The following is a 14830-nucleotide window of genomic DNA, read 5'->3' as shown; positions in this document are numbered from 1 at the left end:
TAGCCAGCAATCCCCAAGGATCAACTTGTCTCTGTCTCCCCAGTGCTGGCATTATACATGTACACACCATTCTTGGCTTCTTTGTATGGGCTCTGTGGGAAGGAACCCAAGTCCTTGTGCTTGCAAGGCAAATGGTTTACCAACTGAGCCTTCTCCCCAGCCTTCTAAATGCATTTTAAAACAGTATGTTTAACAGTTGGAATGACACAGTATATACAATGTGATGAAGCAACACACCAATTTCCACTTGCTGGCTCAGTCACCTACTTCCCTGCCTTCTTGGTGGCCCACAATGGTGCTGCAATACACCTGTGGTAATGGATGTGACTTGGGTGTTGGCTGATCATGGCTCCTGAAGTCAGGGTCACACCTACACAGGGATTGCTCATATGTAAAAGGCTTGTGGGTATCCAGGGCAGACAGAGACACTGTGAGAAGCACTGGGGGCTGTCGTGGGAGGAGAGCCACACAGCCCTCAGAATACACAACTGTAGCAGCAATAGGGACAGCTGCTGGGGACCCTGCAGGGTTGCATGGTGGGTTGGCATGGAGGAAGTTGGGGAGGGAGATGGTTCTAGTCATGTCTGAGGTTGAGTAGGAGAGGGGCTGTCTGGGGGAGCTCAAAAGTGGGCCCTGCTCAGAGGGCAGAGCCTTGGGCAGCTCCACTGGTGTGTGGTGATGGAGTGGTGTGGGTGGAGTGTGTAGTGATGCCCTTACTTCTTTATCTGCGCGTGCTCTAGTTTTAAGTCGACAAATTTCCTCTTGTAGCCACTCTGTATGAATTTTTCTTCTACTTCCACCAGGTGATTTTCTAGATCCGCCAGCACAAATGGGCACTCAAGAAGGGCTTTGTCAACCAAGCTGAATGAAAGTTGGACTTGAAGTGTCACACACCTGCTGGACAGATATCTCCTCAGGATGGTGGAGACTGAAGTTTCCCCCACCAGATCCAAAAGCCCAAGATCACAGCAACACTCTTTCTGCCCACTGTCTACCCAGGCACACTGAATCAAGTACCATTGAGCCTTTTTTTTTTTTCACCCCAAGATTGACACCATACAGCCATGGCCTTGGATCAATGAAGTTAGAATCTAATAACCCCACCTAGGTACCAGATTCACCTCTGGAAAAGAGGAAAACCATGCTGATATGAGACTGCTTACAGATTCCCATCAGGACCAGCTGGTGGGACACCGAGCTCACAGCACTTTCCAGAGAGGAGTCAGAAGCAGAAACCAGGCAGGGATCCCTGCAACTGTGGTCAGTGAGCTCAGAGGATTCCTGGGAAGGGGTCTGTGATGTGACTTGACGTCTGTACTGGCATGTGTGCAAGAAGAGGGGTTCTTTGACAGTCCCCCACAAGGGGGCAAAGTCCAGAGGCTCCAGGGAGTCATAGGAAAGACACTGGAAATGTGGGCTGTCTGGGAGGAAGTCATGACTCCTCTACAGCACATAGTAGAAGGAAGGTCTGCTCCTCAGAGGAACCTGAGGACATAAGGGACACACAGAGCCGGGAAGGAACGCATGGTTCTGAAGCATTTGAGCCTTCCTGGGTTTGGCGCATATAGCATGAGAGGGATGTATGGGGAAGTAGCCACAGCTTTGGTACAAGAGGTATCATTACCTGGCCTCCAGGTCCATGATGAGGAATTCCAGCAGGGATTTTCGGTTTGGCCTTTCTTTCTGGAGGTCCTTGAAAGTATCTATGAGTTTCTGAAACAGTATGCCAACCTGGACATGATGGTTACATATCACCATGTCATTCCGCAGGGCCTTGGGACAGGACGTCAGCACATACCCTCCCTCATGCACCCTACCATTGTCTGCTGCCCCCCCTAACTCACTGTGACTTCTTTGTCATCATCTTCAGAGGATAAGATGGCCTCAGCCAGAGCCAGGGTTGAGTTGTACCAGAATTCCTCAGCTCCCCCTAGCTGCTGGGCTCTCTCAATCATGAGCATAGCTTGTCCGTGGTTCTTTTCCTTGTTGGCCAGCTGTGCTAGAAGCAACAAGCTCTGTGCTTCTAAACAGACATAGCCTAGCTCCTAAAAACAGGAATAGACAATATACAACAGACAGATGGGCAGTTCCACTCTGGTTGGCCCACAGCCACTGGGTGGGAGTGATAGTCCTCAGGAGTGGAAAGTGTGCTCTGAGAGCCACAGGAGCCAGCCTGTGCAGGATTTTGGTTGTACTGGCAGCTTCTTTCTGCCCTGCTGCCTGAGGTTGGCAGCCTCTTCCCTATGGAGGCTATTGTTAGAATGAGCTTTGCCATGTGTGATAGCTTCATGTCAGCTTGACACAAGCTAAAGTCATCTGAGAGTAGGGTGCCTCAATTGAGAGAAAATGTCCCCATAAGATTAGGCTGTAGGCAAGCCTGCAGGGCATAAAGGCAGGGTTTCTCTGTACAATATCCCTAGCTGTCCTGGAACTTGTTTTGTAGACCAGGCTGGCCTTGAATTCAGAGATCTGCCTGAGTGCTGGGATTAAAGGCATGCACCACCACATCTGGCTTTGTAGGGTATATTCTTAGTGATTGATGTGGGAGAGCTCAGTACTTGTGGGTGGAGCCACCCCTGGGCTGGTGGCCCTGGGTTCTACAAGAAAGCAGGCTGAGCAAGTCAGTAAGTAGCATCCCTCCATGGCCTCTGCATCAGTTCCTGCTCCATGTTCCTGCCCCTTTTGAGTTTCTGTCCTGACTTCCTTTGAACAGTGATATAGAAGTGTAAGTCAAATAAACCCTTTCCTCCTCAAGTTGTTTTGGTCATGCTGTTTCATTACAGCAATAGAAACCCTAACTAAGGCAGATGGTGGTGGATCCACCATCTGAGTGCCTTTAGTCCCAGCACTCAGGAGGCAGAGGCAGGAGGATCTCTGTGAGTTCGAGACCAGCCTGGTCTATAAGAGCTAGTTCCAGGACAGACTCCAAAGCTACACAGAGAAACCCTGTCTTGAAAAGCGAGAGAGACATTAGTCATGTCATCTGGGCCAGGCTGCAGTAAGTTAGGGGTGAGGTGAAGAGGATGAGGAAGCTAGGTGTAGATGTAGAATTGCCAGGGCGATGGCAGTTGATGGCAGAGTGCTGAATGCACAGAATACAGCCTCCCTGTCAGCTCAGTCACTTCTAGGACAGGTTATCTCAACTCTGTGAATAGACCTGTCCCCTCCCTGATACATGAACACAACACCTGTCATCTCTGAAATGTGTACATCAGTCCCGTGTGGCTAATTGTGTGTCAACTTGACACACAAACCGGAGTTATCTGAAAGGAGAGAACTTCAATTGGGAAGATGCCTCCATAAGATCTGGCTATAAGGCATTTTCTTAATTAGTGACTGATGGGAGAGGGCACAACCCATTGTGGGTGGTACCGTCCCTGGACTGGTGGTCCTGGGTTCTATAAGAAAGCAAGCTGAGCAAGCCATGGGGAGCAAGTCAGTAAGCAGTACTCTTCTATGGCCTCTGCATCAGCTCCTGCCTCCAGGTTCCTGCCCTGTTAGAGTTCCTGTCCTAACTTCCTTCTATGATGAACAGCAATATGGACATGTAAGCCAAATAAACCCTTTCTTCCCCAACTTGCTTTTTGGCCATGGTGTCTTGGTCATGGTGTTTTGTTGCAGCAATAGAAACCCTAAGACAGTCCCATCCTAGTACCTGAACATCTGTCTGGTCACTGTAACTATATACTTGTTCCCTCCCTACTCATCTACATCTTTTACTTCTTTGATATCTCCTTATCTGTCTCTTCTTTGATACCTGCACATCTCTTCCCTTTACAATACCTTCACACTTGTTCTCATCCCTATGCCTGTGCGTCTGTCTCATCTCTGGCACCTGCACACCTGTCTCATCCCTGACATCTGCACAGCTGTTCCCCTACCCCAGCACCTACACACCTGTTCTAAACCTGCTCCTTGCATACCTGCTCCCTATCTGGTACCTGCACCCCCTGCTCTCACTGTATGTACCAGGGCCTGGGCTCACAGCTTTCTGGTAACCCTGGAGTTTTCCATCATTGTTGAAACTTCCTCTTTTCCTTGAATTCCTCAGAACAAGCCACAGGCAGGTTGTGTTAGGATCTTGACCACATCCTTCAACTGAAAGCAATTCTAAGTCTGTCAGCAGGGGTTTGGAGGAGTTAAGGGGACTGTAACTTGGGAGTCTGACATCATTAGAGAAGACAACAAAAAACAGCTTCTTCCACCCAGACCATCCAAGGTCAGCCATTCATTGGGGATAGAGTCCAGGATAGAAAAGCCCTGCCAAGTGTAGTTTGGATCTTGAGACCCAAAAGGTCAATTTAGGGAGTGGGTGGGCACTGGGGTCCCAGGCCTATTAGGCAGCTCCTTAGAGAAGAACAGCCTGTGCTCCCCGCCTGTGCTCCCCAACCTACTGAGAGCTGAGCTCTGTTCAGTGCTCTGTGGAAGGATGCTAACTCAAGTCTTTTGGGGGACTCAGTGGAGACGCTGGAAGTCAGAATGCCCCTCAAGTCCTTAGAGGAGGAGTAAGAATACATCTGAAGAGTTTAGGCCAGGGTCAAGATGTCGTCAGTGGAGATGGGTGAGGTGTATTACCTGGAAAGTCTGTTGGGCCTCTGATAAGAGCAGCCGGGCTGGTTGGTGCTGCTCCAATTCCAGTAGGACCTCTCCTTTGAGCATCCACAGCTGGGGGTAGGATGTCTCATCCAGGCCTTTGCCAGTCTCTCCATTTATCTTCAAAATCTGTGAGATACCGTGGCCCTAAGATACTCTGCCCCAGTCTGTGTCCCGTGATGTGCTCTGTCTTAGAAGCAGTAACGCGGTATGACGCCAGCGTGCCACAGGGTGCACAGCCACAGGGACATCCCCAGCATGCCCTACTCAGAACCTCAGGCCTTTGGCTTCTGCTTGCCTAGCTTCTGACACACCCCCAATGTGGTTTCCCTTCTCCCTCAGGGATCATCCTCAATGGGGGAGGGAGCAGAAGTGAGTGATGAGGGAAGGATGGCTTCTGGGATGAAAGAGATAACTCTCCGGGAGACAGCTTCAGTGAGTCAGCTCAGCTTTATTCCAGAGAATAGGGGATATATAGGATTGGGGATGATAGCTGGGGGAATCACCTAATCTGCATCAGACGGCACATTCCTATCATAAAGCTCCTAGTACAAGTCTTAAATGGAAGCACAATGTCTAATTACCATATTGGGGGGAGCTCTAGCAGGGAATTATGCCAAAGGTCACACCAAAGATTAATCAGGAATCCAGCTTTAATTAATCAGCTTTCAGATAAGGTCAGGCCTCTGAACCAAGAGACCTCCAAATAAGGGCAGGTAAAGAGCAGGAAGTCCCACTGGGGAGGGAGTCCTCCATGTTGTAGAGCTTAGAGAGAGCTTCAAGACTATGGTAGGCTGCAACCTCTGACCAGGAAGGCCTCCCAATGCCTCAGGCCTTTGGGACCCCTGTTTCTCCTTATTTACCCCTTCTATTCTCTTACTACTGATTGTAGCAGCTGCTGAGCTGCCCGGCTTGGAGGGCCTGCTTCCCCTATGTGAGTCTAGCTGGGAAGCAGTTGTGAGGCCTGCAGGGTTGCCCTGTGTAAGCTGTGCTTTTCTCTCCCTTTCCTGTGTACCCATCAGCATCCCCTAACTCCATTGTGGATGGGTCACTGAGTCCTTGACCCTCATTTGTCCTGAGTTCAGGTCCCAAAACAAACCCCACAAGTACTGACTTTAACGGGCTCACAGAATTGGCATTCAAAGCAACCAAGGTTCTTTGGGATGGCTTTTTCTCCTGTACCTGGACTGAAGGGGACAGCCAGTTGGTGACAGGACAGCAGGGGCTTCAGGAGTCTAGCCAGTCCCCCTTAGATGAACTCTGCTCTTCATTTTACTTCCCCTTGCCTGCGCCCAGAGTCTTACACATTTTAGGTAAGCAACTACTCTATCTCTAGCCTGCAGATGCTTTAGGTTGCTGCTCAGGTCCCTGGTGATCTGTTTTACATATAATTTTGCCTTCTCTGAGGAAATTCAGGGTGCCAGGGTGGTGCAAACTTGGTCGGGTCTCTGACTTTCCCATAACACCATGCCTAAGAGTGTATGCAGTAAGCACTTCAGAAATCAGTGGTGGCTGGCTGACTCTTCGGGCAATCCTACACTACAACTAAGTTGATGCCATCTCTGGGTTTTGGATTCTGCTGTGGCAGAACCAAGCTAAGTCTGTGTCACCTCTGGGCTATGGATCCTACCGTGGCAGTGCCAGCCTACCTGGTCTTCAGCTATCTGTGGCTTCATCTCTGCAGGGCGGGATGGAGCCAGCGGCTCATGCACAGCTGTCTGGCTCTCGACAATCGCAGGTTCCTTGCTCTTCTTCTTTTTAAATGCAATCTCTTTTCTGCAGCTAATTGAGGTAAATGGCATGATGCAACGGAAGAAGTACAATGGCTGGTGACAATGGTCAATTTCATTTATAGTCAAAGAAACACAAGCTAACACAACTAGGAGAAGCCACGATTCACACATGTGGTGGTTTTAAAGAAAAAGTGGCCCCCAAAGTGAGTGGCACTATTAGGAGGTGTGGCCTTGTTAGAAGAAGTGTGTCATTGTGGGGGACAGGCTTTGAGGTCTCTTTTCTCAAGCTTCCCTCAGTGTGACTGCAGTCAACTTCTTGTTGCCAGCAAGATGTAGGACACTTGGCTATTTCTCCATCACCATGGCTGCCTGCACACTACCATGCTCCCTACCATGATGATAATGGACTGAACCTCTGAAACTGTGAGCCACCTCAATTAAATGTTTCCCTTTATAAGAGTTGCCATGGTCATGGTGTCTCTTCACAGCAATAAAAACCAAATGAAGGCAACACATGTCTATGAAAGCCAAAACAGTCTGCAGTTGGGCAGCAATCTGGTTCCCGGAACCACACCAGGCACCTGTTCTCTCTGCAACTGTCTGACGAGCTCATGTGTAGTTTAACGAGCTTCTCAGTCTTAATGTGTGTAGGGCAGATGCGCCTCTGGAACCCCTCCAAAAGGGTAAAACCACTTAGTGCTCAGGGTTTCCCATAGAGAAGGCAAGGTGGCCCGTACACCCACGATGCTTCTTCACTTTTGCTACCTACCCCAGACCTGTGTCACCCGCCATACTATATCCAGAGTAGTTCATTGGGAAGTAGGCCAATGCATCACAGCACTCAACACAGTCAGGCCAGATTCTCAGTCACGCAAGGATTCTTCCCATCAGGGTATTCAACACTTCCACCCCAATGATGTCTCTTCACAGATTCCCCAAAAGTCTTGCTCATCCAACTGCCCAGTACTCCCTGACTGCATAAACTTAGAACTGAGGCCTCTCTGTATCACCAGTCCTGGTATCACCATTAGTACCAACCCTTCCTGTCAGTCTTGGTCATATTTCTTCCTCCTCAGCCCACCTGCAGTGCCTCCCACACTGCACAGCAGGTGCTCAAAGTGAACCCAAGAACAGGAAGAGGCAGGAGCCTCTCCCAGGCTTGGCAACTGCATATCTCAACCCCATCTGAGGGCAGGGAAGACTCAGCAAACACTCTCCCAGTCAGTCCAGGGATGCACAGATGTGCTAACAACATGAAAATGATTTTGTCGACAGATATTTGTTGCCAAAGGCTGAAAGTGAAAAATTGTATACAGCACAATTACATTTTCATAACTGATCCAGTGTGCCATGGCAAAACCCCAGAGATGGGACCTGCAGGGACATTTATTCTCTTCCTTGCTTGTTTTCTAAAATTTGCACAACGATCATAAAATTTACATGGGGGGAGAGCCATGTTGCAACAGTTAACAACCATATGACTACGTATACATTCTTATATATTCTTAGGTGGTCTCTAAGTCTGAAAAGGATTGCTACAGACTCTGTAATTGGCAAGTTTAGCTGTTGGACAGCCCACTATCAGCCAATCACAAGTGCTTCAAAGTAACCCCAAAACCCAGAAACAAATATGTGCCTTACTCAGAATCATCATTCCTGGCACCCATCCTGTCCTGGAGACCCTCCTTCCCTTCTCCCTGCTGAGCACTCACAGCTCAGCAGTCCCCAAACCTGTCATGAAAACCATGAAGGACACTCACACATTTCTCTATGCTCTGCCCTCCCAGGTACTGCTTCCTAGAAATTGCCCCCAGGGCCTCCAAGCCCAGACTGGGGATCCAGAAGCCATAATGGGCTGGTACTGAAAGGAGCCACAGCCTAGGGCTAGGGTTTCTTTAGCGCTGTCCTTAACAGATTATACATCACTGGAAAGAGGAGTCCCGCACCTAGGAGCAAGCACTGCACATACCTGGCCTGCTCCATGTCCCCAATGTATGTCTGTCCAACCACCTCCTCGTGATAAGTTGCTGCATAGTGCAATCTCAGGTCAGAACACACCTGTAAAAGTCTGAGGGGAAAGGCAGGGAGGGAAGGGGTACTGTCACACAGGAAGCTTTCTTCTCCAAAGGAAGTGGTGCTGGGTTTGGGGGGCTTAATCAGAGCTGTTAAACTAAAAGAAATGAACTTTAGTGTTTCAATTTTTTAAAGCTAAACATGCTAGGTGGTTCTATGAAATGTCAGGTGACATTTTCTCTGTCATTCACTTATATATTTTACTCACTATGTCTATGTTTTGGGACACCGTCAGAGGCCTACAGTCAGGTGCCCAGATGGGCTCTGCCAAATCCTGCCATAACCTCCAGAAGACAACTCAACTGAGGCTTTGCTTAAAGCACTTCATTTGGACAATCCTGCAAACACTCCAGCATTATCTGTGTCCTCCTCCTCCTCCCCCGAGTGTCACCATGTTCTCTTTATCACTGTCTCCTCCACTTCTCCTTCTCTTAGCCCCTTGATTGGAAGTATAGCATCCCTTGATCCTTAACTATCACAGTAGGAGTGTCCTCAAAGCCAGGTATTCTCTAAGGATCAGGTAAAGTTTTACAATAAAGATACCATTCCATTGTCTGGCTGTCTTGGGGATTTATTATTTACACAATCAGCTACAGAATTAATATCCAAGGTGCTGTTTGGTTTTATATTGTTTTGGACACACTTTCATTCTCACCAGTTCAGGTAAAGGAGTGATACCAACCGCAGGTGGTAGAGGTCTGCAAGGCTCTTGCTCTCCACCACAACATCTGCAATGAGCACGGCCAGCTGCAGGATGGGGATGCTGAGCTCATGAAGGTACATCGTTTGCAGGGCTTTGACCAAATGGTCTATGTAGTACAAGGTGTATGTCTGCATGAACACATAGCAAACAGGTGTGGTCACTAGTCCCCTAAGGCGATGGTTAACACTGATTGTCAACTTGTCGTGATAGAGTCACCTAGGAGACAAGTCTGGGCATGCCAATGAGAGATTATCTAGAGTAGATTAGAGACTCTGGGTTTCTTTTGTAAAGGGTTATCTTGATTAGGTTAATTGAGGTGAGGAGACCCACACTAAATGTGGTCTTGGACTGCATAATGAGCAGGAGGCTAACTCAGTGTGGCCATTCATTGCTCTTTGCTTCCTAAACACTGATGGATTGTGATAAACTGCCTCAAGTTCCTGCTGCGGTGGTTTCCCACCCGAATAGACTATACCCTCAAACTGTGAGCCCAAATAAGTTTTTTCTCCTTTAAGGTGCTTTGGTATTTTGGTCACAGCAGCAAGTAAAGTTAGCCAATGACACCCAGATTTGCCTGGCACAGTGCCCCGCACTCAGCAAGTGTTGAACAAGTTTGTGGGGTGCCCTCTTCCCTGTCTGTCATTACAGGTTTTGCTTTGTCATATACAATGCTGTGGCTGTGCACACCAGAGCATGGTTAAAGATCCACACAAGAGATTCATCCATTAATTCATTAATTTCATATTCCGTTTAGTTTTTTTATTCTAATAAAAACTGATGATTCCTATACTACTGGGTATCTAGAAGAAAAAAAAAGAGCTAGTGTCTCCTATGGTGTAGGGCTTGTTATATGGGATGTTGGAGACATTAGATGAGATATTAAACATGATTTTCTGGTAACTGGATAGTGGATAGAAAAGCACAGGGATAAGATCTGGAGGAAGATGTGTTTCAGAGATGTGGCCTGGCCTGTGGGCACACTCCCTAGGATTAGTGTCAAGGCTGGGTGGTCTCTGACCCCTGTACACACAGCTCATGTATGGTAGACTAGATCCAAATTAGACACTAGGCTATACAGGTGAAGACTACTTGTACCTTGGGGGAGAATACTGGAGGATACTGTCTCTGACCTCAAAAAAGGAAGCAGTGTTTTTAAGAAAGGACAGAAGGAAACACCCATCACAGAGGAAAAGATTCCTAATTTTCCTAGGAATGAATATTACATTTCTACACAGAAGACCCTACCATGGGAGGAAAGTGTATAAGGACTAGCTGTGTCCCTCTCAGAACAGGCCTGTGATTTTTTTCAGTTCCATAAGAAATAAAGAAATTTCGCTAAGTTATGGAGATATGCTGGACAGATGCATCACAAAAGAGGAGGGGTTAGTGCCATCTGACAGGACACCCAGCACTGATGTAGAGCCCTGGGAGATGGCATCGCATGCACACTAGCACAGGCTGGCAAGGATTTGGGCAGCAGGAGCTCCCCCACCACCAGGGACTGGGATGGAAGTCAGCACAGCATCCTTGGGATGCGATTTGACAATTGGTAATTGCTCATCATCATTGGAAAGTTTCCCACACTGTGGTCCAGAAACGTGGGCACCAGCATTCACAGATGCTTCATTTGTAAGAATCTGGAAAACTGTGTCCATTAGCAGGGGAGTGGGCAGGCACACCAATGCCTGTTCACTGAAGTTGACTCTGAAGCATTGAAAGGGAGTAAAATAGTCATGCCCAAACAGCATGGGTGAACCCTACCAAACTAATGACCAGGAGTAATATGCCAAACAATTCCACCCCTGTGAAGCCCCAGCCAGGCAGAAGAAGGTGAGCTGGACTGTGGACCCCCAAGAACATGGAGTTCTAACACATGGAACTTCTGAGTGTGACTGCATCAAAAGGGATTATATTCTATGATCAGGGTGAGGCTCTGGCCACGGATTATCCCTGAGTTTTTAATCTTGGAGGTCTGTATAAGAGCTGGATTTGCTAGAGAGGAGAGATTGTGTGGCCTTGGTGGTGGAGATGGGGTGGGGTGAAGCATCCAGAGGGACCAAGTCCCTGCTGATACTGTGATTCTTGTGGTCATAGCTGCCTATGTTGTGGAGCTATGACAGCAGGCAGAAGTGGTGCCAAGTCTCAGTATGTAGACCTGAGTATGGATGCAGCAGGGCGGGGCTTCTCATAGACATTGGCAGCTATTTGAAAGAAAGAGGGTATAGACCGGAGGGAGCTTTGTAGCTATGGGTGCTAAAGTAGGGAAGATGCTCCCTTTTGATGCCCACTGTGAAACTTCTGTCTCATGGGTCCCTCTTTGGTAGTATCTGCAGTAGAAAATGCCAGCTGTAGCTTTAAGGGAAGGAGGCTGGGTTTGCCAGCCCCTTGGCAAAGCCTGGGCTGGCTGCTCAGATCCACTCACCGGCTTCTGGAAACTTGATGCGTTAACCGTGGAGTCACTCCTGTCTTGCTTGAACACAGACAACAGATCCTCAGGGCAGGAGTAGGAGGCCCACTCTTCCATGCTGGTGGGGATGTCATCAGATGGCTTGTTGGAAGCTGGGGTTGAAATCTGTGCATGAGAGAAAGCAAGGTTTACTGTAAAACGTGGAGTCCTGAAACCAACATTCCCTGTGGTGAGGACAGGCTGCTAGCCTCTGGCACACTGTTTGGAGGCTGTGGCCCAGGATGGGGAATAGCATGTCTTATAGAAGGGGAAACTGAGGCATGGGATGATTGTAAGACTCTCAACGTGAATGCGATGGAGTTGGGGTTCAGGCTCCATGACCATTACCCTCTGCCTCCCACCTCAGGCAAGGGTACACCATATGGGCCACTCACCTGTCTCATGTCTTTGACCTTCTCCTCCTTCTTCTCCTTGTCTTTATCCTTCTCCTTCTCTTTCCCCCTTTCCTTCTCCTTCTCTTTCCCCCTTTCCTTCTCCTTCTCTTTCCCCCTTTCCTTCTCCCTTCTCGGCAGTGACAACTGTGAACTAACTACTTGTAAAGTTTTTTCTGTAAGTAGTTTTCCTCCTGATATCAAGGAAATCTGGGGGGGGGAGGGGAGGAAATAAAAATTAGAAGCATGAAAAGTAGAGCCTGTATCGCCCCTTTCTGCCCCTTGGTGGAAGGTAGCTCTCAGATCTGAGGGTGCTGCTCAGCCATGGTCAAACCCAGGAGCCTCCATAGCACAGAGCAAGCCTGGTCAGTGACCCAGACCTACAGGTTTTTGTGGTGATGGAGAGCAGGGGTTGGGGAGCATCCTCCTCAAGGAGCCTCAAGAACAGGAGCGTGGCAGGGCCAAGAGAGATGCAGGGGGGAAAAGTCTGCGTGCTTCTCAAAGGCCTTTGCAGAGCATCTGGGAAGGCTCTGACTTCTTTGAAACATGCTATTGTGGTTGTCTGCAGAAGATGGCACAAAAAGCCCTTCAGAGTCTTCTCCCAGGGGTAGGAGGATGGGGTTGGTGGGGACCTTCACTGTTTGGCATTACATCTCCAGCCTGCTCTCACCTGCCAGATGTGCCTGAGGAAGCTGTAGGCCATGAAGCAGTCATCTTCATAGGAAGAGGAGCTTCGGGACACCATCAAGGCCCGAAGGATATGCACCCGGGCCAGGGCCTCCAACTGCCTCACACTTCGAAACTGGTCCAAGGAGATTGTCTCCAGATCCAAGGACATTGCACTCCCTGTGAGAGACTGGGGAGAGGAGGCCTGCCCTGGACAGAATGGTGGAGAGTGAGTGTGGGGCCATGAAAAGGCTTAGGCTCCTGCAGGTCCCCTCTCCCCTGGCCATTGGTATCTCCCCTTCTGAACTGAGATGCTGACCTGAGATGCTGACCCAGCCACCTGTCTGTTCCTAGGCACCTAGCATTGTGCTGCTGCCTGCCCCAGACTGGAGTTTCTCCAGCAGGGATACCTTCTATGCAGCCTTTCCTGTGTTCCAGACTTTTCTCTCTGAGTCTGGGAGTCAAGGAGACCCATTTCCTGGGAAGCAAAGGGCTGCTGGCCTTAGACTTTGTACCCATGCAGAAGCCCAGGTGGTGTCCTGACACCTTTACACCAGTCAGAATAGGCCATAGGCTGGCCTGCTCTGTTCTGTTCCTAGCTAGTTTCACCTGCTGTATTCAGCTGCATGGGTTAAATGCTGAGTGGACAGCTATTCCTTCACACAAGTTCTGGAACATTTTCACTCTGTATCTTTTTACCACTCCTAACTGTTGTAAGCCAAAAAGGAAGGTATGCCTGTACCAGAGGACATTGGCAGCCCAGTAACAGTCCCCCTATGTCCTGCCATCCTGGACCCAGTTAGGGTCTACAGTGTGTGGGGTCAGCAGAAGCCAGCATGGTCACTCTCACCTTCCTTATTGGGCTCTGGCTCAGGGGAGTCTTCAGTGGGTTTCATGGATAGCAGGATTTCGATTGTCCAATCGAGGTGAAAAATCACCTCTTCCATAGGGAACTGGTTGTAATACATCCACTGACTGAACTCAATGATGTAATCGACCTTCTGCCAGTTGCTCTCTGGCTTCTTTGGGACAAGACAGAAAAGCATATGACACTAATCAGGTCAATGTTCCATTAATTAGCAAAAGACTTGATGGTTCATGTCACCCTAGAATTTACCATGGACACAGCCCCACTCCAGGAAGATGGGTTTTGCCACCAAGATTGCCTGAGGGCTCCAGTTGGGGACAGACATATGGTAGGAAAACAAGAATTTGGTCAAGTCCCCCAGATCATCTGCACCTGTTTTAAGTGTGCCCTACCTGTCCTACTGGCCCCCATATTTCCTAACACTACTCTAAGTCTCTATTAAAACACAGAAGATGCTGAGCAGGGCTCCCTGCGAGGCAGTCTGGCTAATCTGAAGCCTTGGATAGGTGCTTCTGGGGTTAGGTCCTCTACTGAGGGCCCCATACCTCCCTCCTCATGCATGCACAGCTTTTCCCTAAACTATCAACAGCTTCCATGGCTCATTGTGGGCTTGTGGGAGGGTTTGTCAGGGAAACAAGAGCTGAACGTATGGCATGGCACACACTTGGCCTATGATCACTGAAAACATGCAGGCCAGCTTTAGTGTGCTGACCTGCTGCACACACCCCTCCTTTCCACCTCTCTTCCTTGGCCCAGCCTCAAGTCATCACCCCCACACTTTTCAGGACCCAGGTTCATGGCCCTCTAGCCTCTGTTGCTGACTCTGTAGCTTTTCTGAGTGCTTGCCTGTGAAATGAGTACCTGTGAGAGGCTAGTCTGTGATCGCCCCTGCAAAGGGGCTCAAACAAGAAAACCAAACCCAAACAAGTGTTGCAGGTTAGGTGATGGTCTCAAGTGGGATACAGCAATCTACACAGAGGTGCTGTTGGCAGCAGGGATAGGTCTCAAGAGGAAAGAGAACAAAACCCCTGGGAGGACAAAGTGCCACAGAGCTTTGGGGGGCAGGTAGGGTATGAATTTCACCCAGTGGAACCTGAATCCCAATGGAGGAGAGAGCAGGCATATTAGGGAGGTAAGAAGGAGTCCAGAATGTGCCATGGGAGCTGTGACTTAGACAAAAGCTGTGTAAACACGGGGAAATAAGGGTTCCTCAAAAGAGGAGTTAAGGAGGGAAAGGATAATCCTCTTATCAAAAGGTATAAGGCCGAGTGGAGACTCTACAGCTAAAGAATGAGGCTGACCTGCCCCCTGTCCCGCCCACACAACACACACACACACACACACACACACACACAC

At 49.0% G+C, this 14830-nt stretch overlaps 1 protein-coding gene across 1 annotated transcript in view; it reads right to left on the bottom strand.

The window, feature by feature from the left end:
• The window catches only part of Cfap46 (cilia and flagella associated protein 46), an 86994-nt gene that overhangs the window by 26608 nt on the left and 45556 nt on the right, over nt 1–14830 (bottom strand). Inside the window, exons 28-38 of the mRNA XM_035441279.1 lie at nt 13457–13628; nt 12611–12816; nt 11944–12150; nt 11525–11674; nt 9082–9230; nt 8296–8394; nt 6243–6375; nt 4576–4722; nt 1845–2045; nt 1625–1731; nt 718–894 (exon numbers count right to left, since the gene is read on the bottom strand). Coding sequence (XP_035297170.1) covers nt 718–894; nt 1625–1731; nt 1845–2045; nt 4576–4722; nt 6243–6375; nt 8296–8394; nt 9082–9230; nt 11525–11674; nt 11944–12150; nt 12611–12816; nt 13457–13628 — 1748 coding nt within the window. The remainder of the gene's footprint in view (nt 1–717; nt 895–1624; nt 1732–1844; nt 2046–4575; nt 4723–6242; nt 6376–8295; nt 8395–9081; nt 9231–11524; nt 11675–11943; nt 12151–12610; nt 12817–13456; nt 13629–14830) is intronic.

Source organism: Cricetulus griseus, chromosome 3 (genome assembly GCF_003668045.3).
Source record: "Cricetulus griseus strain 17A/GY chromosome 3, alternate assembly CriGri-PICRH-1.0, whole genome shotgun sequence".
NCBI classification, from domain to species: domain Eukaryota; kingdom Metazoa; phylum Chordata; class Mammalia; order Rodentia; family Cricetidae; genus Cricetulus; species Cricetulus griseus.
The sequence above is the reverse complement of the archived record's forward strand: the minus strand, read 5'-3'. Positions and strand labels throughout refer to the sequence as shown.